At 42.4% G+C, this 26041-nt stretch overlaps 1 protein-coding gene across 1 annotated transcript; it reads right to left on the bottom strand.

Annotated features, from left to right (window-relative positions):
* Positions 1-13548: 13548 nt before the first annotated feature.
* GATM (glycine amidinotransferase) lies at positions 13549-25627 on the bottom strand (the record flags this gene model as incomplete). Its single annotated transcript, XM_082290730.1, has 9 exons — positions 13549-13661; positions 15075-15191; positions 15293-15356; positions 17100-17264; positions 17560-17697; positions 18997-19187; positions 20361-20556; positions 24929-25144; positions 25559-25627. The coding sequence occupies 9 exons, from the start codon at positions 25625-25627 to the stop codon at positions 13549-13551; spliced, it is 1269 nt and encodes a 422-aa protein (XP_082146856.1).
* Positions 25628-26041: the final 414 nt, after the last annotated feature.

Raw genomic sequence — 26041 nt, 5'->3', positions numbered from 1 at the left:
TAGGAAATGTTGTGATGTTTCTTTCAGTTGTTGGGTCAACAAGAATTCTGCGTTTCTTGTATGTTTTCCTTTTGAGCAACTAAATCAACATTCATCCTTCAACAAGGCAGAAGTCCAGTTCCTGCTGGGTGATCAGTTTACTCGAATGAGAGAACCAGATTATTGCTGAGTTAGACAGCAAACAAGTTATCAAAACCTGACAGAGTTTTGTGCTTGTCTTGAGCTGAGTTTTAACCCCTGGATGCATACTGTGGAGTCAGATTACATACAGCAAGAGCCAAAACCAAAGCAGCCAGTTAGACAGCAACCCTCTGGATGGAACTGTTGTCCTTAAGGTTTCAATTTTTACATGGTCTTAGACAATTGCTGACTGGTATATCTATTGTTGCTAGAATTTGGAAGACAAGGTTTATGAATATAGAAACAAGCAGCAAAAGTATAGCAGCTGAGAAAACTAATTGCAATTGGGGGGGAGGAGGGCTATTGAAACAATTTTTTTTGAACAATAAAAATTACTTTTATCTTTTGTCACCACCATATGACACAGAAGCAGGCAGTCTGCTTGGTTATGACCTATCACTGGCTGACTCCGGAGGTGCCATGTGCTGTCTCCTCCTCAGGCAGCCAAACCCAGGGCCCAGCATCTCCCACATTGAACTTTTCAGCAGGAGCAGGGCCAGATGTTAATCCAGCCCATCACTCTCAATGAAGTGGTTTAACACATCCACAGCACCAACCAGTGTAGCTCAGGTCTGACCTCTGTCACCACTTCATGGGCAGCTGGAGGATGCCAAAATCCAGCCATGCTCACGGAGGGGCTGGTGGAGTCAGTGCACCCCCCAGGGCAGGCTCAGGTGCTGTGGGGTGGTGGGTGCCTTCCCAGGCTCCCCATCCCTGCTCGGTGCCTCCACACACAGTGGGTTTGGGATGCTCCGTGCTCTCTGCTCGGATGGGGCTCCCTGCAGGGGCAAGGAGGGAGCAGTTTGAAACGCAGCAAAACTCTCCTCCCCAGCAGCAGCAGCAGCATCCTCAGGCAGCACCCTGCCAAAGGGCTTCCATCCAGTAGTTTTGGACATATTTTACGGAGTCAAGGCCACATTTATCTAGCAGCAATTCAAAGTGAGGAGATCTCCCACTGCGGAGAAGGTTGGTGTTTCTTTCACCTGCACTTCAAAATAAGAGTGCTCACATGAGCTCCCTCTGCCAGGAAACCATCCCAGGGCTGTCCCAGCCCACAGGCAAAGCCCAGCTGAAGGCACGGCTGGGACAATCAGCCCGAGCACACCCTGCACAGCCTGGTTCACACTTGCAGCCTGGACACGTGGTGAGCACAAAGCAGCAGTGCCTCTCCATGGCTGACCTACTTAGAGGTCAGGCTTGCCCAGGGGCTCTGAAGCGTGTCCCGTGGGCCGCTCACCACTCAGATATGCACTAGTTCACATTCTGCCCACTCCTTGCTGAAGTCCCTGAAAACCTCAGAGTCAGCTCCGAAACAGGAGCTATGGCCCCTCACCAGCAACAGCTCGCTGGCTTGAAACTCCCCATAGGGCCATAAAAGCCAGAAAGAAACCATTTTACAGGAAGGGGAAAAGTATGAGGCATCCTTCTTGTAAATACCCACTGAGAACAACACAAGAGGGATGCCAGGGTCAGCCCAGCTGATCAAGAGCCATGTGGTAACACCAGCATCCTTCATGCAACATCCTGCTCCAGGGAGGGGAAGGACTCCCAACAGCAGTTTTGCCCTTTGCTCTTGGAGGCAAAGGCATGCTCCTGCAGCAGGGTTTTCATCACTATTGCAAACCCCAGACCAGTTTCATGAGGGCTCGGCTAAAATTACCAACCTCATTTCCAGAGGGTGGTCAATAACCTTGGACTCTTCTCACTGTGTCTTAAATATGAGCTATTCCTCATCAGGGAAAATCAGGATTTGATGCTGCACAGAAATGAATAGCTGAACAAGCCAGATCTTGAGAAGTGGCTCTGCATATGTTCTCACAGAAGTCATGGTGGGTTCTGGAATTAATCTGGCCAGAATTCACCAATATATCTAAATGCTAACCTGGTTTGAATACTGCTGAAAAATCCCAGCCTGTGAACGGTTTCCATTTCTGAATCTCTGCCCTGCTGTTTATGGAAAGGCAAAGAAGTGCAGTGATGAGGTAAATGTGTTTATGAATGCCCTACTGTTACCTTTCTACTCTAACAACATACAGGAATTACTTTACCACCCTTATTTATTGCTAATCAAGATCAGCACTGGGGGAGGAGGAGGAATAAATTCTGCCACGAAGTTTGTGCAAAGTCATTTTTTCTTCATCTCATGAAAGCCATAACCCAGGCAGTCTTATTTGAAGCCTGTTAATGGTTAGAAGTATCCCTTTTCTAGGAGTTTGCTTAGAAGTGCTCACATTTTACCCAGCACCTCTTCCACAGAGCAGCAAGAGCAGCCTGAGCTGCAGCAGAGCAGCAAAATCCAAGTGTTCAGCAAGCTCCCCTGAACTCCTGTTTGAAGAGTTTCCTCAAAAGCAGCACCAGCTACTTTGCCAGCTAATCTTTCCAGCCTGCAGCTACAGAGCAAAGCGGAGCTGTGGACCTGTGTCAAAGGTACATTTGTTAACACATTTCCCCCGGAGTGCTAATTAACATTTACATCAAGTACTATGAGAGTGAAAAAAGCTTCAACACAAACACACACTGCAGGGAAATGTGAGAAGTAAATTCTCTCCCTCCTGCCCCCAGACACAGTGTACTGTTTGCCCTTCAGGAGCTGGTGAAAATCCAGTTTGTTTTGTAATCTTCTGTTCTCTAAAATCAGATATTTCTTCAAGTTAATAACTAACCAGCTCCTTTTTCATTTAAAAACCTCTAAGTGCATTTAGAATTGTGTGACAGCAAGGCCCTGCTGGCACTGGTGTGAGCCAGCCCACGTGCAGGTCTCTGCTCAGCCACAGCACAGGCGCTGCCCAGGCTAACCACAGAAAATGACAGTATTTTATGATTTTATAATAAACATAAACAAAAGAACATCAACACACTTCTGCTTAAGATTCAGCCCTCTTAAACTAAACACTAAGATAGGAAACACAAACAGAAATATTTGTAGCTGGATCTTCAATTACCACATTTTGGGATGCTGACAAAGAGCTCTAATGAGTAACACTTGTACCCACAATGAGAGCCAGACAAAGTTATTTGCAAACACAAATTTGCACTTGAAAGATGTGAAGGCAGTTGCTGAACAGCTGAATAATGAGCTATTCTCAATATTATTTCTCAATATTTATTGAGAAAAAATGTGCTATCACACTGAAGTAAGATTTTTAAGACTGCAACCAATATAATTAAAATATGGTTGAAAAAATCCTCCAGATTTTTCCCAGGGCAGAGGGGAGTTTTTCCCATTTTTTAAAGGAAAAACTAGAACATATCAGGTTCACAGAAAGAAAATCATATTCTATGAGCTACAAAACAATAACATGTAAATCTTCACCTACTCTGTGAACTTTTAGGCCATGACAGAGTGCATGTTGTTATTCAATATATTCTCTCGAGCCACAGCCATGCATCCTGCCCAGGCTCCTGTGAATTAAAATCTGTGTCTAAAAAAGCACCAATAGGCACACTACTTCCAGAAATCAGCTTCTAACCTTCTGCCTCCACAGAAATCGGGATCTGAGATGAACAATATATTCTATGAAAACAGACTTTTTGATTGCAAACTGCTCTAGAGCTCTGTGAACATATTTTGTTATTGTTGCCTAGTTGCCAAATATTTGATGTGAATAATTTGCAGCCTTGATGTTTACAAACAACTCTCATTATTTTGTTCCTTTTTTCTTTTTTCTTTTTTTTTTTTTTTTGTGTTTTGGTTTTTTGTTTTTGGAGTGTTGCTTCTGCCTTTTTACTGGATATCCAACTTTGTAAACAAAAAATGAGCACAGCAAGTAGCAAATGCAGCAGCAATTTTTTTAGTTTTTGTTAGACATGCTGAAATGAAGGACCCTAAGCACTGATGAGAACAACAGTCTGGGCTGTGCCAGGGGAGAGGCACCAAGCAATCAATGCTGAGATGTTCCAACAGGACAAGGTGATTGTGTTTCTTCTGCTTGACCAGCTCTTCAGACTTGTTTTCGTTAGATACACACGTCTGTATTCACTAAGAATATTTTTTAACAAGTAGCAAGCACTCCTTTATTTTCAGAATTTCCAGTTTCCTAAGTTCTCTGTCTTAGTTTCCAGTAACTCCTATGAAGGGAAGGCAATACTGAGCTAGAATCCAAACTGGCACATTTCTGATGTGACCTCCCAGAGGCTCCTTCTCCAAAGCATAAATGTCTGGACTGAAATCCTGGCCTCAGCACAGGCAACAGAAAAACTTCCACCACTCCCCTCTGAAACTTGTGGAGATAACAAACCCCAGTATTTTTGGGGAACCAAAATGAAAGTGGAATGTCCAACTTCCAAAATGCTAATCATTTAATTTCAAGTAACAGGATGAGATTAGTATAAACATGCTAACCTGTCCAAATTGGAAATCTTTCAAACATCAAGCACAGGAAACAACAAGGTTTTTTTTCAGGCAGGATGTCAGAGTTACCCCCGTGGTTATATGTGAGCTGAGGACAATGTTGTTACATGAGATCAGATTACAAACACAAGCAAACAGAAAACAATCTCTGAACGTCACTGTTCGGGATTTGACAAGCAGCACAGCTGACCCATTCGGGAGGTTAAATGCTCTGAGTGAGCTCTGGGGCAATAGGAGGAGTTGCTGCTGGACACTGAGTTCCATGCAGTTAAATTGTCAATTTGTTTGCCCAAGTTAATGCTTATCTTCTCCTCTGCTTGCTACAGTTTTACTCAACACATTTGACCTGCAAATCTTAAAGCAGTAGCTTTGCTAAAATTGTATGAAGTTTCTGGATTCTCCAAACACCTAAGAAAACTATTTTGGTAGTTTCCACAGCAAAGAAACCTATAGTTACTCAGATATTTGAAACTTTCCAGTGAGGTGGATGACAGTCACTTAACCACACGCATTACCATTTCATTTCTGTTCCTAATGTTTAGCATAACCTTGCTCTAAGGAATGTCTGAAGTTGTTTACAAAGCTGATGCAGAGGTTGTATTCAGTCTGGTCCAAGGGCAATGGTTTACTGAAGTCACTTGTAAACAGCAGAAAGAGAGAATATGTTCTGTAACTGAGGGAGAAGGGGGAATCAAAGTTCTCACCTTGCACCAAGGACCATTAGAGACAGAGCTGGTTTCCGAAACATCTGCTCCTTCATTTTCTTCCATGTCTAATTAGTTGCAAAACTTTGTTTTCCAATGAAAAACATTAAATCACCCTCCAAGCAAAAGCAAAGCAAACCATGCAGGCTCCAGTATCCCAGTTTGTGGAAGCCCTGCAATAAGTCACACGTCGGTTTTACGGTCACTGGTCTAATCCAAGGTTGCAGATCCTGGTTCTGTGCTGCATTTCACAGAGCTTGGCCTTTCTTTTAAGCTTTAATAGTTCCCCTTGTCAGGCATTTATCTTCTTCAGCCCTTCCTTGTGGATCCAGGTTTTCACATAGCAAATGGCAAATGTTTACAGCTTCCCAGGTGCTGTAGGAGAACTGACACGGAACCTCTGATCATCTCAGGAGAAGCCTGACAACGGAGTGCAATACGTGGCCACACCTCTCTGCTGCCAGAGCTGGCCTAGACCATAAAATCAGAAACAAGGTCACCCAGCAACCAACCATTCAACGTCACTACAGTAATAAAGGCAACTTACATTCAACTTATTGCTTGGGTAGATAAATATTTTTATAAGAAGAAAGAAGCCCAGAGAGGATGGCAGGGTGCTGACTGTTCTGAGCTGAGATACATTAATTCTGATCGATGCAAAGCTCTCAGCAGACATGCATGGGCCACATGCAAACCCACCAGGCTCTGTTAGTGAATGCCATTGGGGTCAAACCCCTAAGCACTTTTCCCTAAGGATGCACAGACCCTGTACCCCAGCAGGCTGGATGGGTAATGTCCACAGGGTGTCTTGCAGCAGAGATCACAAGTGCCCATCCAGGTACCCACAAGACTTCCATCTGCCACATGCTCAGCTTAAAAAAGTTCCACTCATTCTCAGAAGTCTACATAAAATAGGGATAAATTTACAAAATAGCCTCCATTCCCTGCTAGAGCCAGTAAAAATCAGGTTATACCATAAGACTGCCTACAGGGGCTTTCTGAAGCAAATGGATTATTTTTCTCTGGAGCAACCACATACCTAAAGGAGCACACTCAATTTAGGAAGTGACACTTCTCTCCAAACACACTGTACACGATAGAGAAGGGCTACAATAAATACAAATAAAAGCAGGTGACAAAGGATTAACCATCTTTGTTCTGTTTGCACTGCCTATCAGGCAGTGCCACTGCAGATAGCTGCTGCCCTAAAATTTCGAAACCGACTGTGATCTCTGACATCTATTTAAAGACAAACATGGCTTCATTTTCAGCACAGCCCCTTGTCTCAGGAAAGGCCTCTCTTTAAAGAAAAGAGAGGAATCCAGTCACTGGCTGCTCTCAGAAATTAAGGCCATTTTTCCCCTCTCTGAAATGCAACTTTTCTTTCTATGCAGCAGGAAACAACTTTTTTTTTTTTTTTTTTTCGGGGGGGGGGGGGGTAGTGGCAACTGTGCAGAAAGACTAACGTTAATTCTGTTCAAATATAACATATTTTAATCCAATGTTGATATTGGCAGCATCATTAAAAATTATCCATACAGGAATCTGATTTTTAGACCTCTTTCTGCCACTGAAGCACAAAGGGCATAAGTGATTTGTGGTTGAGATCACATGCTCAATTATACTCATCATTAGTCTCATAGGATTTCATGAGATATTTCTCAACAGTTTAATTAAAATTGGTCTTTAAGTAGAGATTACATTTTATCAAAATCAAAAGTGTCTGTCTTGTTGTGACATAATAGTTACAACCCTCAAAGACTGAGTAGGGTACAACAGACTGAGCCCAGTGTACACATTGCTTGATTATGTATTTGTTTCAGAGAAGTGAAGACAAATGTGGCAAAAAAGGCAAGAATTGTGAAGGCATAGGTATGTCTTCATGGAGAGAGCAAGGCAAACAGCGAGTGCAGATTTGGAAACCAGCAACTTAGCTTGTCTCTGCCACTGATTCTGTGATTTCAAGGGGTAAATCAAAAGCCCTGTGCCTCAGTTTCCCCTCCTACACTGTGAGACTCAGCATTAGTAGCTTAACCAGCAAACAGTGCACTGGAGATGTTCAGTGTCCTCATCAAACTTGCATCTCTCTCTACTGACAGGCAGGCTCCTTCTCTCCTTTGCCCACACAAGCTCAGGAAAAAGCAAAGCTGGCTTATCCCCACATGCACAAGTGTAACCCCAGCCCAGCCTTCTCCCAGTGCCCAGCAGAAACCTGCAGTCCCTGGGCTCCTGGGCACAGGCTCATTTCACTGCAGCAACATAGCTGAGCCAGTTTTGTCTCTTTTGAAATAATTCACATGAACTCACTCTCCAAACCAGCAGATAACCAGATGAGGTACTCCCTTCCCAGCTGGAAGACTCTGCTACGAATATTTACCAAGTTTAAATGTCCCATTCTGTTATTTTGTATGCTCAGGTCATTTTCTGAGAGCCAAAGAGCTTTCACAGCACAGAACCCCAGGGTGTCTCAGTCCTGGCTCCCGGGGCACCTCTGCCAGCCCTTCCTGCCCAGCTGGGAGTCAGCTCAGCCTCAGGCAGGGTGCGAGACAGGAACGGGGAGGGGACTGTACCAATCTTTGCCCCAATTATTCACAAGGGCTGTTTATTACAGCAGCTTCAAGGACTGTTTTTTCCACCATGCCTTTAACTCTCTTGGGCAAAAAAAAAATCTCTGATCACTAATCGCCATTTGAATTTTATGAGAGCAGGCAAGGGGCCTGCCTGAAATATCAAATTGCTTTGCATTTTGTTTTTTCTCTGGTTCCTCTTTAAGGTCACCCATTTAGTGACATATTAGGTGTGTTCCAGAGTAGGCAAACCCAGCCTTCTGAAGTTTCCTTGCATTAAATACCAAGCAAAAGTTCTGTATCTCATTATCCACGTAGGTGTCCGTGTTATGTCTTCTGCTTTGATGACATTCTGTGGCAGTAACTTTCACAGGTTTTTTTGGTTTTGAATTGGCCATTTCCTAATTTAAAACAGAGCAATCAAAGGAAACACTTTCCACACACGCAGCATAACATAAGATAAACTTTCCTATGGTTGCTGTGGAGAAGCAAACTCACAAGGTTTTCAGCTTCAACCTTTAGTGTAAACCAGACATCTGTTTCGAGTTGTGTCAGATCACAGGAAGGATAGCCCACAGCTTGGTTTACTCTAAACTAATTTAGGAAATCAGAACTCTCCCCATGGATGAGTCACAAGCTTCTTGGGCAACGACAGGCCAGACACATTTGTCTCTGCAGCTTGGTGGTTTTCCCTGTAAAACGGTGGCGGCTCTTTCCCCCATCTGGAGGGGACTTGCAGCTGAGGATGTAGCCCCAATACCAAGCCTGTTTGTGCGTCCTCAGTCCTGATGTCGAAGTCCACCAGGAAAGGAAAGGATGAAAAAGAAAAGGGAAAGTGCAGAATGGGTCTAAAGATGGCTTTGAAGTACAGCCCAGGAGCGGAGATCAGGAAGTGAGAGCTGTAATTGCAGCTGGGTATCAGTTTCCTTTTTTATTTCAGGATCGCCCACAGCATGCTGGAGTTTCTCCCTCAGAAAGCAGGCAGGAACAACACTCACCTCTACAGGAGAGCAGAAGCTGCTGTTAAATGGAAGAGCCACAGAGACAAAATAGCTCTTTGCATTTCAAATGCAGAGGCAAACAGAAAGTACCTTGAACATGTCTGAAATTACTTTTACTACTTCTGGACCAGCCAGGAAAGCTAAAAACTGTTTCTTGGGTTTTTTCCTAAGGAAGTTGCTCTGTATTACTTGTGGGCTCTGCCTGAGTTCCTTGAAACGGGGCCAGATTCAAGTAAACTCAATAGAGAGGAGACTTCAGGTTCACAAAAGTAGGTGGTCCAGCAGACCAAAGAGGTCCTGCAAATATCCCCAGAGCAGAAGGCTCCCAGCTGAGCTCACACCATCAAGAAGACCCACACGGGAAGGCAGACCAGAGGGAAGGCACCAGTGCCACAGACACGGTGCATTTGACATCAGTCTGGGGGCAGGTTTATTCCAAGCTGCCCCGAGCCTGGCAGTGCTGGCCATTAGTGACATCCCAGCACTGTTCAGACCTCAGCAAACTGCATGTTCAGCTACACACATGGTGGGTGCAAGCATAAAACCAGGACCTCAGATCTGACAGGCTTTGACCCAAGCCCTGGTCAGGCTGCCCTTTGTGGGAGCTGCCCTGGCCTGGCATTTCCAAGCTGCTGCCTCAAGCAGATGTGTCAGAACAGGTTAATAGAGCCTGCTGTAACTTTAACACTGTTAGCCAGCACTAAACAAAGGTTTAAATTTTCTTTCCTTCCCAAGATAAGCTGCAAGGCAGGGATCAGGGCTGCTGTGAGACAACATGGACTCTTGGTATAGTGAAATAAACCTGTATGTTCCCGTTACAAAAGGTTGTGAGCTGAACTCAGGGGCCCAGGTTATCAGGGAAATGACAGCATCTTGAAGATCATTGCAAAGGATTTAGGTTTTGGTATTTGCTAGGCATATCTTGAGTGTTTGACCATTATAAATCTTTTCTTGTTTAGGAAAGAAATCTCATTTTTCATGATACTGTGCTTATCTTTTAGCAGAAACAGGGGCAGGATCTGAATATGTTGGTGTTTGCAGACAGCAGTGGTGCAGCACAGCCTGTCTCTCAGCTTCACAGTGAAGAAAATGAGCTACAATTGTGAAATCATTGCCTAACAATTGATAAGGACAACTGCTGCAATCCTCTCCCTGCCTTCCCTTGGCCAGCATCCCAATTACCACACATTACTGCATATATAGAAAAGAGAATGGCAATGTGGTTAAAGTACAAGCCACACACACAGAAGACAGAGAATTTATCTCCATGTCTAGTCTGGTTTCCTCTTTCACCTTTGGCCAAGTAATTCAGTCTTTGCAATTCTTTTTTTTTTCTCCTTTCATGACAATATTTACCATCTTTCTGACAGCCCTTGAGTTCTCCCAAGGAATGGGGCTTTGTAAATAGGGTTGGAGGAGAAACCTATCCCTTCAAAGAAAGCCGTCTCAGGTACCTTGTACGAGGTGCTGCAGGGGACTCTTTTAGGAGGGCTTTGCTTTGCAGAGGAATGAGGTTTCTTCATGCCTTGTTTCAAATCAAGGCAGCCATTCCCATTTCACCCTTCTTTTCAGGAACTCCCTAGGGCACCATAACACCTTGCAGCATGAGATGCCAGCTCCTGATGCCAGCAATCCCAAGAAAAGTCCAACCCACCACAAGACCAAAGAAGTTGGGTTCACGTATTCTTGCCCTGAAATGAAGAGGGATGTATGCAATTCCTCAGTCTCCAGAATTTATGACTCTTGAGAACAGCAAGCCCACACCCTCTACTGCCACTACCACACTGAGGGATGCAATGACTGTTTTCTCCCGTGAGAGAAAAGCCTGTGGTAAACCAAATACTTGTATGTATTAAGTACTAGATAAATAGTGACCAAGTGTCAAGCAATGGTACTTTCAATGATATTTTAAAAACCCCAAATATGTTATCACTTCCTGTTCTCACGGATGCCCCACGCCCAGTGGCAGTTGTATTGCTCACCTGCAGGACAAAACCTCACAAGTTCTGCATGAGCTGAGTAACAAAACCTGGGTCACTGAACTGCAGCTCCCCTGAACACAGTTCAGTATTACAACTACTTAGGGTCAAACTCTACCCAACATCCTTATGAACATCAAGCAGGTCACCCAGCAGTTACTTCAGTGCCTTGCTGACTCAGAGGTAATACAGACAAAAGAGGAAACAGGGGAGATTGTGTTTGGATTTAGATTTGCTGTTCAAAAGTGCAGCATAAATGAGGTACTACCAAGATGATATTTCAACTTGCAAAAGAAATAACGTGCAATTCACAAGCAATTCCTGCTTCTGTAGAAACTTAAATTGCATTTGGTCCTAATGACTTGGAATTTCTTAAGGGTAATGTGAATAGATTGCAGTTCATCTTAAATTCTAGTTATTCAAAATATGTTTTCTATTTCTAAGAGCAAGCTATATATTTTCATTAACTGAAGGAAATACTCTAGAAGTAATTTGAGGGCATAAGAATTACCAACATAGACCACATCATCCACAGAAATCTCACCTGTACTGGGTCTCAATAAAATCCCAATACTTAGTCTTAGTTTCCTGTAAAGAAGGAGGCATAACTGAACCCCAAGAAGGTATCTCAAAGAACAGAGGATGACCCCATAAATGTGTGGCTTTTGGGCCACGGTTTTAAAGTTAATGGCTATGTCAAAACATGTGATGCTCAGCCCATGTGAGGGAGGTTTAAAAATGCAACAATCATCCTCATTTGGCCTGATTTAATTTCTGACAACCTATGCAATCCTAAACAATACCACCAGCCCTTGAGGAAATGTCTGACTGTGTCCCTACACTCAGAGCCATTACTGTCACATATATAGATATGTACTTTTTGAGGCTAATAATACTTTTTGTATTATCAAACAAATATATATCTACAGCTAAGAAATATCTTGAGGTGTTTTCAAGGACTTTAATCAAAACGCCATCAGAAACAAGATGAATAAACAAAAAGTGGTTCTAAAACATCCCTTAGGATGGACTGGAAGAAAGTTACTGGCGTCACAGCAGCACCCTCTAGCGCTGCTCTCACTGGGCTGTGCCAGCACTTCCCGGATAAAATTCGACATTTCGGTGTCGGGATTAAACTTCTCTTGTCCTAGACACAGCTCACAATGAGGCCAGAATACCAAAAACATCTTATGGACAAAATGAGACACAGATGGCTGTGGAGACAAATCCACCATTACTAACACATATTTCAAGAGAGAGCTTGCAATTAGCTGTGTTAGCAGCACCTGCAGCCCAGGAACTCCCAGATTACAGAAATAAAGACCAGTGCAAAGGCAGAGATTATTTTCTCGTTGTTCGGTGGAAAAGAAATGAGGCTGCTCCCACAGACTCCAAGTAATGTAGAGCCACAGCCCGAAAGCAACATCTGTCAGACTGCTGTGTTTTACCCCCAGACAGCAGTGAAGCCCCACAGAGCCTCCTGCTCACTTTCCCTGGTGGGATGGGGGACTGGAAAAGTAAAAGTGATGCAGCTCATTTGGCTTTTCTTTCCCTTTTGCCCACCAAGTAGGGCGAACCCCCCCGCCCAGTTCCTGCAGTTTGTATCCCATTGGCCCTCAGCATTCCCAGCCACCAACTACACACACAATCAAGAGATTAATCCTGCCTCAGAGGCTTTACCTTTGTTCCACATCCTCTCTGGCTTGGTGCTGGTACTTTAAGAAGCAATCATATCTTATCTGAAAAGCAGACATGAGCAGTCTTTATTACAGGCATCTATGCAAGCACACATGCCTTGTCACAACCAGCAAGTTGTGACATTTCATACTTACACATGAACAGAAGGGCAACAAATTGAGAATGCAAAAAACTTTATTAGCATAAAAAGTACATATTCAGGAATCAATACTCAAATTCCTTCATGGCATCTGGCATGTTTGATACATATTCCTGTATCTGCTACAGCTGAAGGAAGACCGGATTGTAAGATGTCGGAAGCTTAAGGTTATTGTTGGGTTTTTGTTTTGTGCCTCTTTTTAAGTTATGTAAACAACTCAGAATGAAACCTGTACAAGCAGAATATTAGCTATCATTTGTACACTTAAAAGTTAAATAAAAGCCAATTTCAGCAATACAAAAAGCAATATAAAAAAGTACTCAGGTGCATGACATGCATCAGAAGAAAATGTAGAACATGGCAAGTAAGTGAACATGTCTCAAAAGTTAGATCATAGTGAAAATTCTCTGTAAATATCTGTATGGCTAGACATGAAAAACACGATAAAATTACATGGTTCCCTAAGAGATCTATACAGTTTAATCTATTTCAGCTTCATTAGACATGAATATATTAGAAGGATAAAGTGATTAAAGGAATAAGAAAAGTTTACTCAAGTTTCACATTTCAAGCTGCCTATTTGATAAGGTAACTAGACAGAGGTAGATATCCAGTATTAGTGGCCAAGCTATTCTAACAAGGCCTCTTAGCTGTCTTGTCAAGCTTTTACATTCAAAGCCAATGTGAAAAGGCTTCATAGATGGAGGATGTCTTTCAAAAAGGCAGCCAGAAAACCTGCATTGCTGATGGAAGTAGTGACAGTGAAGGGTGAAGGCTATTTAAGAATAAAACATTTCCCAGACCATTATGAGGACACCACTTACCAAGCAGTAGAGCTCATGCAGCCATTTTAACAAGGGTAACAGTGATTTGCTCATTTCCTATGCCTATTTTAGAAGCTGAACCACTGCTACCTGTGTGGCTCATCCCTAGTCAAAGTAAGACTGCAGGGTGCCACGGCGGCGGATGTCACACGTCCAGCAGTGGAAGCCACCTCCCAGAGAATTGGCATGGCGAATGTTCACTTTAATTGTAGAAATGCCTGGAAGAAATACACAGTGCACACTTTAAAATTAGACTCTCAACTTCACGTGGCAAGCTCTGATCAGAGCACTGGATGATACTTTATATACATCATATGGCTAGGTGCAAGTGTGAAAGGTATTTCCTTCTACTTTGTTAAGAATTTATTTTAGCAAATTCTAGGTAGAGAACAAACAAGGAGCATCGCTGGCTTGTTTATTCTGGTGATACCCTCAGGAATAAACAGTGCCTGGAGCACAGCCAATGTCTGGTGTGTTACGACATGCCAGTAGTAAAAAGGTAAATTCAGGTTTTGAGGTGTGTGAAGAATTAGCTGAAATTCTGTGACAATATATGATCAGGACACATTTTCATAAATATGTGTGAACATTTATGGTTCAGACACTGAATGTGCTCTTTCAAGTGCCTTTCAAGAAAAGAAGTATTCAAGGTAGATAGCTCTGGCTCACCCTTCTCTGAAAGGGAAGAGTGGTTCTTACAAATACTACCTAGGTTAAGCTTCTTCCCCTTTTTGTTCAGCTCTGATGTTTCAGCTGTGGCTCAGCTTATACAAAGTCCTAACAGAAGGATCAGACAACTTCTCTGTTACAGAGTTTGCCTTTTTGCTTCTCAGTACTTTCAGGAGCTCAGGAGCAGCTCAGTAGAATCTATCATCTAGGTCAGAAATAGTTTTGTTCTCAGTCCTACAAACTTTCTGACTACCAGAGTTTATTTAGAACTTACATAGACTGTGAAGTTCAAGTGTGAAAGATAAGCCATGATTAGCATTAATAGCCTCATTTTTTAAGTACTTTCAAGCATTTATAAATCCTCAACTCCTTGGTCATGCATTAAAACAACCTAAGACTGAGAAGCTGTGCATGATAAGACTTCCAGATTTTACGTTCAGTTACAGTTCTCCTGTCACTGCATATCTGAAGGAACTCATGAAGTTACATCTCACAGGTCTGAGATTCTCCATAAAGGAGCAGAAATACCTGGGTTAAGTGTCTTCATTTGACATTTTAAAGTACAATGAGTTTGCAACTAGAAAAATCAGAAGCGTTTTGGCAATGACAGCCCGCTCTGCATCATTCAGCAAGAGGTGCACTCAGCCTCTCCAAGACACATGTTGACCTTAAACTGAACAGACAGTTTGCATTAAAAAAGCTCATTCAAAGGCATTCTAGCAGTAACTTTAGTTGCTACTCATACCTTTATGTGCAGCAAAATGTAGGGGGCAAAAGAAGACGATATTTCTATGACTGAAGTATTCAGGAGAAAAATCACTGAATGATTCTTGCTTGCTGATCCAACTGTGTGAGTCCTTTTCCCAGTGCTGCCTGCTTTCACTGCTTTAAGTGAAACCTTCATTTACCCTGGCTGGTGGCACAATAATTTTAAGTATATGTGGAAGTGTGTTAGGACATACCCAGCTTTTCAAACATCTTTTGAATCGATGTCTCGTTGGCATCCACCATGACACGTTTCTCATCCAGCATTAGGACATTCATGGAGAGCCATTTAGAAGACATCCACAGTGGGTGATCTAAACACAGGAGAATAAACCTTATACTGTACCAACGTTATTCCACATTAATACCCTTAAGAACACTCTTGGAATCCTTAGAAAAGGAAGAGTGACTGTACCATCTGGGATGAGGGGCACTGGGGGTTGAATCACAGTCCAGCCGGCTTTCTTGAAGAGCTCAATCTGGAAGAGCAATTTAAATATATTCTCAAGAGGGTTCTTAGAGTATCACATTATGTCCTCCAGCCTTTGCCAGATTTTCCCAGAATATTCCAACATGCATGACATCCCCTGCCCTCAGTTCACTTTTCTGGCCCTCATTCAGGCTTCATCTGCAATCCCCATTCTCATACAAGCATTTTTTTAAAGTCTTTTTAGATTTTGCATGCCAATAGCATTTGTTTCTCTTGATTTTACATATTCTAGGTATACTAAGATATGTTAAAGACAAAAGATAGCATTTGCAGTTTGAGTCTTGTTAAGTAAATGTATTGGTAACAACTGAAACATATTCAATTATCTTTTTTTGTGTCATTTCTTCCCATATGATTGTAAAAGCCATTGATATGAATTACACTGATGTTCCTAAAAGCAAACCCAGCAGAAATAACACTTAATTACCTTTCCTTCACACTTTATAAGAAAATTAATATGCAGTTCATTTAACAAAGGGACCAATGTAAAGGCATCCTAAGGAATAATTTCTGTCTCTAAGATTTACACAGTTCAGTTAAAAATAAGAGGAGGATAATTTGGCTCAAGGAGAATTGACTTTTGACCTTCATTGTCTGAAGAGTTGGAAGAGTATTTGCGAGTGTCCCAGCGTTACCTCGAGGTGGAGCTCCAATACAGAACACGCCATAACCAGCCTGGCCTGCCAGCATTTCAGAGAAAAGCTCCCTTTCATCGGCACCGTTCAAGAAAAGACCCCTTTCATCCGCACCATTCAGACACACCCCCACCACTCCCCGGTCATGCAGAACTGCCAAACCAGTTTTTATGGAAGCAAGCTGCATTTATCTTTTCTATTGACACGGACAGCAGTTTTCGCTGGAAATAGTTCCAGAACATGGGTTTAATACAAGGAGACCAAAAAACATCCTCTTTCAAGTGAGATTACAAAAAACTGTGAAAGGGGAAAGGGGAGGAAAAACGAAGACTGTTTTTAAAATTAGATTCTCAGAATGGATACTAAAAGAGGCAGTAATTCAATTAAACCATGTGCATTGAAAGCACTTGCTGAGAAGAGACTAAACACTGGTTTTGGGAGCTGTGCTCTGCACATGGCTCCATAATGTGCAGCACCCACTTTATCCCTCTGATTCAGTGTCAGCTCAGCTATTCCCATGTGGTTGTACAGCTTCTGAAGTCACGGGGATCCTCACAAAAGTCCTCAAGCACCGCAGTGCCGGTGACATGACTGTAACAGAGACGAGCTCTCACCCTCTGGAAGGCTTTCTGACCTCATTGTGCTGTCAGCAATATTAGCTTTTTCTCAGAGTGTAGTAGCAGGTTTTATATGTCTGTCCTCTTCCCTGCTCTTCAGAAGGTATTTCTTGCTCTGTTATTCAAAGCTGAATGCCTGAGCAACTACCAGCTTCCTGCCAATAGTTCAACTAACACCAGAGGAGAGGCTTCCAAAATAGGAATAAAAAGGGAGATTTCTCATCTGAGCAACAGAAACCCTTCAATTTCTCTTAGAATACAATCAAAGTATTTAAGTAGCAGAAGTGTTCAGAGAAGTAGTACATCCCAGGTGCTTGCTTTGATACATCATTAAAAATCAGATTACTTCCATCATATTTAACCATATACTCAGGAAGCAACACACAGTGGAATGTGTGGAAGAGTAGTTGCCCAGCAGGGAACTAACCCAGCTGAGTGATTTTTAAACACAAGCCACTTTCCCCCCTTGTACACCCTCACCTGATGGCAGGGACGGTCTGGGTTAGAGAGCACAAGACCAGGCCCAATGATATTAAAAGTGGCATCAATGTGCATAGGGTTGGGATCCTTAAAGGATATTATGTGCACTCTATAGTCTGGTGCAAGGTGTCGCCTCATCCATTCAATACCCATGTAGTTTGTAACCTGAAAAACAGGACAAATTAAGCTTTACTAGGCTAGAATATAAACTGCACCCAAGTTTAGTTTGTGTAAGGTTTTCTTTAACTAAATATTTAAAGCCAAAATAATAGAGAATTTTGTGCCTTTAGCTTACCCCTTCGCTGGAAGGCAGTCTTATCCTGTGTATTTAACACACTGTGATACATAGCATTCTCTTTTGTCAACACTCTTTATTTTAATGCTGCTCAGGAATTTAAAAAGACAAAATACCAATCATTAAGACAGATACCAAAACTGTTGGAAAGAAAGCTTTGTTTACCTGGCTCCTTTGTACAAAGATATCTCTTCCAGCTCTAATGAAGTCAGCAGCATCAAAGCATGGCTCAAATTCCGTAGTTACAAATTTTCCCTGAGCAGCCAGTTTATGCCTGTCTTCAACAGAGTGGATTGGGTAACTCTAGTTGTAGAAAAGAGAACAACACCAATTTTAGGTTGGAGATGTTAAAAGAAAGTTCTCAAATAACTTGCTACTGGAGAGTAATTTGAAATTAGCAAAATGTGTTAATATTGATGGCTAGTATATTCCTTGGAGGTGGTTTTGGTTCCTTCTTACTAGAATAGAAAAGAAAATCTAAATGTGGACATAAAAATGAAAGGCTTTAAGCACATTCAAGAATAGGTCATGAGATAAGAGACAAGAGTTATATCAAGAAATTAATTGCTCTTCAGAATCACTGTGTGGATAATATTCTCACTTCATGATCAAAAGTATTCATTATTCAGTACTCATGGAGTTTAACTACCAGTCCAACAAATCACTGCACAGTGACAGAAATGCTGGAATGGAAGCTATTTCCTAATGAATGTGGACTCCCTACTTTTCCACATTTTGGAATGGAGCAGTACTTCAAATTAGAAAATGGATCTTGATTGTTATAAATAATTTTTAAATTAAACAAGGCAATTAAGAACAAGTGAGATGTAAAAATCAGCACAAATGAAAAATACCAGGTAAGCAGCTACAGGGTCTAGAAGTTTTCTAATTCTGAAAGTGACTCTAAGGTAATTTTGTTTAACAAAGGCTTCTTTGCATCATTGGTGACACTGTTCCCAGAAAGTTGCAATCATTCCATAATGGCATTTATTGGAAATGCCATCACCAAGGTTCTGATGCATTTGGGGGCCTAAAGGAAACTACCAAAATTGTCCAAATCAAAATTATTAGAAATAAAATCAAGAAAACTATTCATTAAAATATTTGGAAGGTAAATACAGTTTAGATCCTTCACTATTTTTTTTATGTAACTTTCAAAATTCTAATCATCATGCAAAACAAGGATTATGAGGGCTTGGTTTTTTCCGATGACAAAATTTATATTATTTCCCACTTTCTTAATGCACCCAGGACATATGGACATTCTCAGGGAATCTTCATGATTTAAAGTAATCTCTGGGATGTTTTTCTAGCATTCCTTCCTCTTTAGTAATGCTCAGTTACAGCCAGTAACCAAAACAATTCAAAGCAGAGGAATTCAATAGACACAACTTCCTGTTCCTTGTTGTCTAATTGCACACTCTGAGTTTCAGCTGGAAAGGCTACAGCACATTTGCATCCACTAGAAAAAAACCAAGTCTCCAGAGTTGTTTGGTGTCATTCCTCCCCCACAATTCTGTGAATTGTAGATATCAGGTTGATACTATCCACAGAATTCTGTAAAACAAGAACTGAAATTCTGAAGGAAAATTAGAACAGTACCTGATCATAGAGTTCATCTGCCATTGTGGGTTTGGGGGCAGTTGTCCACTTAGCACCACTGTTGAAATAATCTTTGATTAGTCGTCTATATGCCCTGTACTCAAAGAACCGAGCACGCCAAGCCATAGGTGCTTCAATAATTTCATTTCCCACCACTAACAGGATGTCTCTTGGCATGGCAGCATACATACCTGAAAGGAATGTGGCCATTAATGAGACAGATATTTCTCAGCTTTTTCAGCTCATGCACTTTCTATCTTTCTTTTTACCATTATTTCTATCCAAAATAATTGCAAAAATCATTGTTAGCAATGTGAGGAAGCCAGCACAAAATGTCAGGTCCTTACAGTCTTCAGTAATTTTTCAGAGTAACATTTTTTGTTCAAAATCCATGTAAATTTTGCTATGAAGCCTCACTCATAACAAATTCACAGCTAGATGAAAGCCATCCACCATCAAGCCTCCACTTCACAATTCAGTTCATGAAAATTAACTAGACTGAGGCTCATGAATTACCCAGGTGACTTTAAAAAGTGATGATGGGCAGCAAATTTTCCAAGTGAGCATCATTTTTTTATAAACTATCCTTTTAAAAAGGAATAGCAAAGAAGAGGAATTTGATGGAACACAGAACTAGTGCAGAAATAGTCCCATTAGACTTTTCATTATGTGTTCCTTAATGAATTTGAATTTCACTGGAACAATTTAAGAACATATTTTACATGAAAGAAGCCTGAGGACTACACCTGATGCAAAGCTTGGTGAGCCAATGTGCTCTCACTGCAGATAACCAAAGCCATATGGTGCTGTACATGGAGGAATGTGTGTAGGTAAAGAGAAATTCAAATTTCCTTGATACTTCTGAGGATCTTCCTGGTAAACTGTTGCCTCCAGCTGTTTTGTCCTCCATAGTTTAAGATGGATCCAACTCTAGGATCCAACAAAGAGCTGTCAAGAGAGTCAGAGGGCCTTAGAGCACTTGACTTTCACGTGGCAAGTACAGGACAAAGCAGTAACAGTCTACAGCCCCTTTGAGGGCCGTGACAGATTCACACTTCTTGGCAGTGACAGTGACAACAGAGTGGGAACCTGGCAAGAGATGCTGGTGTGGGAAGTTCAGGTTAGGTATCAGGCAAAGGCCTTTCATCAGGAAATTCACACAGCACTGAAGCAGGTCAGCAAATCAGGTGGCAGAACCTCCATCCCTGGAGATCTTCCAAGCTGTAGCTACAGAAAACAATCACTGACCTCACTCAGTGCTGGTGATAATCCTGCTCCTAGCTGGAGGGTAGACTAGATGACATCCAAAATCCCTCAGACAAGAGCTAAACAGACAAGACCTTCAACAATGGAAGAACATTTACCTGTAGACTCAAAATCAGGTGTTTTATACTTCACAGACCAGTCAATTGGATCCGGCCTCTTAACAATAACACCTTCTCCCTTCAAAATATTGCACATCTCTTCAATTTCAGCAATAGCTTTTTTTAAATGGTCTTTGGGGAAACTCTGGCCTCCAAATTTCTGGTAAAATCCCCAATATTTTTCATATGTGTTTGCCTAAAACAAAAGGACATGAAGTGACAAAGAATAAGCACCAGTTATTTTGGAGTGAAATAGATGCATAAGACACAATTTTTAACATTCAAAGTTTCTTGTTCCTGGTCCTAACATGTTGGAGTGTGCCTTTTATCTGATTCCTGCAATATTTTGACTACATTACACTTCAGTTAGTATTGAGTGACTAGTATTGCCAAGTGGCCATTAGGTCCCTATTACAGCACACTTGTGCAAACACACCAAACATTGTAGACTCTGCTATTTGATAAATCCATCAGATATGTTTTTAAATTAAAACAACCTTGAGCTCATCTCCAAAGGGCACACATCTCTAGCCACCTTAATACAACCTCACTTCAGCACCGTCACAATGGTGATATCAGAAATTATAAAGCCATCCCAAGCACAGGTAACATGCCCTGTTGGCCAAAAGGGGCCACACTTCAGGTGCAGCAGCAGTCTAGAAGAGGCAAAAGATACTAAATTCATCTGCCAGGGTTGGATTAAAGCAAGGACAACTTTTACAGACCTAAATCCTCTGCTGAAATGCTGTGGTAGCCTTCTTACATTAAAACAAATTCAAAATAATGTCCTAGCTCTCATGGGTGAGAAAACCCAGGCATATAGTCAAAACAAGTGATGCTGCTTGGGTTTGACGTGTCTGATGTTCCTCTGTCATGTCAGGGTTAGCAGAGATGCAAGTGCATATGGAGCCCTTCTGGAATGACAGCAGAACGGGTCAGGAACAGGTCAGCACCATCTCGTTCAGGCAGCATGAGGGACAGCAGTGAGTTGCACGAGAACCTGCCCTTCCAAACATGAGGCTGTCTCCTGACACTGCAGTCCTGACTACCTCTCAGAACACAATGTTCTCACCAAAATCAGAGCAATAACATTCCTTTGTGCTAGCACTGCCACTAAGCCTGAGCAGGCAAGGCCATCCATCTGAAGGCATGCCTGATCCACTTTAACAATCCAGGCTATTCACCCTATCCTCTACTATTTCTGGATATTTGCCTCATCCTACAGAGGTAAGAGAGAAGAAAGGAAGTTCAGCCTTAACATTTACACAGAGAGCCTCAGCATGGGCATCCTGCACTTCCAGTACTGAAGCTTCTTCCCATCCTTCCTGAGGGAATTTGTTCTTTTTCTATAAGTGAGGTCTTGGGTAATTTGATCACCTCGAACTTGCCAGCTGGTCAGAAGTCACATGCAGATCACATGAAGTGCTTAACATTCCTATGGAAACATGTTCTGCTAATGAGATAAAGTCCTGTGGAGTGAAGCTGGTTATTTCCAGAGCCAGCTGTGGTGTATGTGAATATCATCAATCCCTAAGAGGTGCAGCTCCTCTCTCCACCACGCCCTCTAGTACTGCTTTTTTTCAAACCCGAGGAACCACACTTGTGTTGCACTAATGGAATGGTGTAATCTTAAAAGTTACAGCAGAATACAGGTTAACACTGTAACACTACTCACATTCCCTGCCTTCTGAATAACTGGGAAAAAGGTGTATGGCTGGGACATGTATTTCAGAGCAAATCATGGCTGACATTTCAGGCCCCTTTGGTCATACACATACAAGTCAGTTCAGACTGTTCAAAAAGGAACATGGATAGGACACAGAAAAGACAACATTTAAAACAAACTCTTCCTTTCCAGGAAGAAATTTAAGAGCATGCTGTAAGGAAAGATTGCCTTTAAGAAACACCAGTATCGCTCCCTATCATTACTATTTACTTTAAACATTTGTCATGGAAAATAATTAACATTATCAAGATGTACCTTAAACCTGGTAGTGACAGTTATTAAATTTGGGATGTTAAAACTTAAGTTCAGATCAAAATTCTTTTTGCCTAATTCCGTAGTAAACACACGTACACACTCCCATCTTCTCACTCAAGATATAGTGATCTGTGTTAATAATACCTCCTCACCCAAAATGCATTATTATTCACAAAATATACTGAAAAGCAGTGCAGAGTACAAAGCTAAAAAGTTCAACTGCTTGACTGTTAACTGCTTCAGAAGACTATATCTCAATTTTGGAATTTTTCGCTGAAGTGCTGATTCAAAAATGGGATCTTCCTAATTAATGCTAAGATTTTTCAAGTTTCCAAATACTGTATTTACCTTTACATAGCCCGTTTCAAGCTCTGAAAAGGATATGCAATAAAGTATCAGCTCATTAATATTCATCAGATATGCAGGGCTCCCTATTCAATTCCTTCCTTCCTCCTTCTTATGCCAAGCACATCATTCCCACATCACAGCAAAACCAGTTGAGTACACCAAACCCTTGTCTCAAAGTACAATAGAGTGCTGAATGCAGCCATACGACCTGCATTTAAATATTTAGTAAATACACATGCATACAATCTTAAAACACATTCTCAACACAAGTATTTACCAAGCTGCTATAATTTGAGATACATTTTTTAGAGTGTCTCAGGTCCAAAGCTTCTAATTTTTGTTATAAGAGCAGAATTCATTAGTTTTAAACTGCAGTTTTCATAAGCAATGACCCTCATGCACTCAGCAGACAGCATGTGATACCCATCAACTCTAGTTTTGCTACTTACGGAGGCAGGAACGGGGATTTCTGGCTATTTTATTACACTGCAGCAACACACGCATACACACCTTACCTTTCAGCCACATGGAGATTTGAACAATAATGAATCAATTAATAATAATAATAATAATGATGTCAAGATAGGACTGGACTGCTGCTTGAATTATTCAGCAACACCTTCCAGGTGTTATTGTTGTAGTTTCTACAGCAACGTTTAAGACAAAAGCAGAGAAAACTACAGGAAACCACATCTCAGCTGGCTCTGTTCCCATTACCTGTTCTGGACTTGGCAATTGACAGAAAGCAGATTCAAAGCTTGCTTTAACCCTAAGTCATAGGTATTTGAATTGCAGAGGCAATCCTACACTTTGACATTCCTCACTGAGCTTTTGATATCACATGTAAGAGAAAGTGAAGTTCTGACCTCATGTGAGTAGTTCTGGCTCCATAGGCAGTAAAACATGCATGTGACACTTCAGCAAGTTGGACACTTGAAATGTTTTTTCTTGTGCTAAAGCAAAGCCCTGTCCACTGCTTAGGAACAGAATTTTGCCTAATTTAATGTTATAATGTAAAATGTTAGACATCTTTTGCCTTACTCTTTCTGTACATTTATTATGTCAGTCTTACATAAATGCACATACATACACTTGTATGTTAGAAATGCTAACCCTCATTCACCTCCTTCTCTGAAGCTGCTAGGATATCTTTGGAGTCTCTGAAAGACATATCCCAGATTATTTAAAAAAAAAAAAAATATATATATATATGTATATAAATATAAAAAGAGCTAAGGGAAGCGAAGTCTTCTATACAAGTCCATCTCAAACTTCCCCTAAACAACCATTTCCAGCACTTTAAACATATTTTCAGTATCTTTGTTTGCCATTCTTTCAATGTCAGATAAATTTTTTTTTTTTTTTTTTTTTTTAACTGAGGTCTTTTGGTCAATTTTGTCAGGATGTCCTTTAAGTTTTTACAAAGGTCTCTCAGGCAGAAGTCGTGTGCCAGCTCATTTTGCTGTGATAGCCATGGATTACATGCTGCCCTGCAGGTAGTACTTGAGTACTGTAACAATGAAAGAGAAAGACTCAAGAACATGCCCACAAATGCAACTAACATACATACTCAACAACTTTAAAGTCCAGGTAAAGTATACAAAAATCTGGGGCAAACCCACTATTTGAGTGTTACTGTTTTAAATACAAGATTCCAGAGAACAAAGAAACATTAATTTATTTAGGTTGCTGACATAGTTTTAGGCACAGAAAAATCCTGAAAAAACAGTGGACTATGTATTTCCACAAAATATTTACTGTAGCACACAGGAGTTTCAGTAAACTACTTCAGAGCTCTCTAACACAAGAGTCCTGTCAGTCTACAGCGACAGAACTCAATCTTGCTCAGACTATTAAGTAGAAAACTACGCTTTTCTTTCAAGTGGTAACCCTACTTAGCTTCAAGCCAAATTAAAGTTTCATCAGTCCAACCACCTATCTCAAAAGCTTGTGTGTGTATTTTGATAACATCAGGGCTATACTACTAGAGGAGATTACACATATTAGAGGTTCTCTCCGATAGTGACTTTGGTTAAAACAGCTAATTCAGTTGAAAGTCCAAAGAAAAAACCACATCCCTCACCAACATGGCTATGCTGTTAAGTTTCACTGATGTAAACAACCATCTTGAAAGGAGAATCCTCAAGAGTAAACACCACACCTTATGCATTGTAAAGCTTAGGAAAATTTTATATATAAATTCCACATTTTCTATTTAAGGCTATTTTTTATTGTTTACCTTCACCTCCACAGAAAAAGGTGGGACACAAGCATTTTCAGCTCTTCCTACAATGACCTCTTCCAGTGGATCCCATTCATTGTATGAGCAAACAAGACAGTCCTTGGGCACAGGGCTTGTAGCCTTGTCATCAGCAGCACAGGTGTTCTGGGAGGCCGTAGCTGCCTGGGTGCTCTGGAAAGTTCGCTGCACCCATCCTGTAAAGACTCCTCGAAGCTTAAAATAAAAATAACAATGAAAATTATGCTTCCCTTACAAAAGGCAAAAAGCTATGGTCCAGCCCACAAATGCCTTAACACTATAATCCCAAAGCAATGTATGTTATTTGGAGTATTAACAGAAACACGGCTTGTTACAGCCATTCTAATTTATTCACGGCCTGGAAGATACTTAAAGGAAATTTTGCCTTTTAAGATACATTTCGTTTAGAAGCGTAAGGAGATCAGAGCACGGCACTGGCAGACCGAGGCGGGGGGATGCTGAGTGGGTGAACCTCAGTGAGAGAAGCCAGCGGCCGTCCCGCACCCTCCCGTCGCGGCTCGGAGCACCCCGGCCAAGGCGCCCCACGGGCCCCCGCCGCACGGAGCATCCTCAGCCCCAGCCCCGGGCCCGGATCCGCGCGGCACCAACCCGCGAGCCGATGTAATGCGCTGCCTCGGCTCCCCGGCTGCCCCCGCGCAGGCACCGCACTCGCAGCATCTCTGCCGGCCGGACACCACGGGACGGCTCCGCGCCCGCCCCGGCCGCTTTATGCGCGCCCGGCCCGGCCGCTTTATGCGCGCCCGGCCCGGCCCAGCCCAGCCCGGGGGGGCAGCGCCCGCCTGCGGCTCCCGGCGGGGCCCCGGGCGGGGCCGGCCCGGCTCCCCCGGCTCCCGGCCCGGCTCCCGGCCCGGCTCCCCCTCCTCGGCTCCCCCGGCTCCCGGCCCGGCTCCCCCGCTCCCGGCTCCCCCGGCTCCCGGCCCGGATCCCCCAGCTCCCGGCACGGATCCCCCAGCTCCCGGCCCGGATCCCCCAGCTCCCGGCACGGATCCCCCAGCTCCCGGCACGGATCCCCCAGCTCCCGGCACGGATCCCCCAGCTCCCGGCACGGATCCCGGCACGGCTCCCCCGATG

Source organism: Coloeus monedula (assembly GCF_965178545.1).
Source record: "Coloeus monedula genome assembly, chromosome: 14".
Lineage (NCBI taxonomy): Eukaryota > Metazoa > Chordata > Aves > Passeriformes > Corvidae > Coloeus > Coloeus monedula.
The sequence above is the reverse complement of the archived record's forward strand: the minus strand, read 5'-3'. Positions and strand labels throughout refer to the sequence as shown.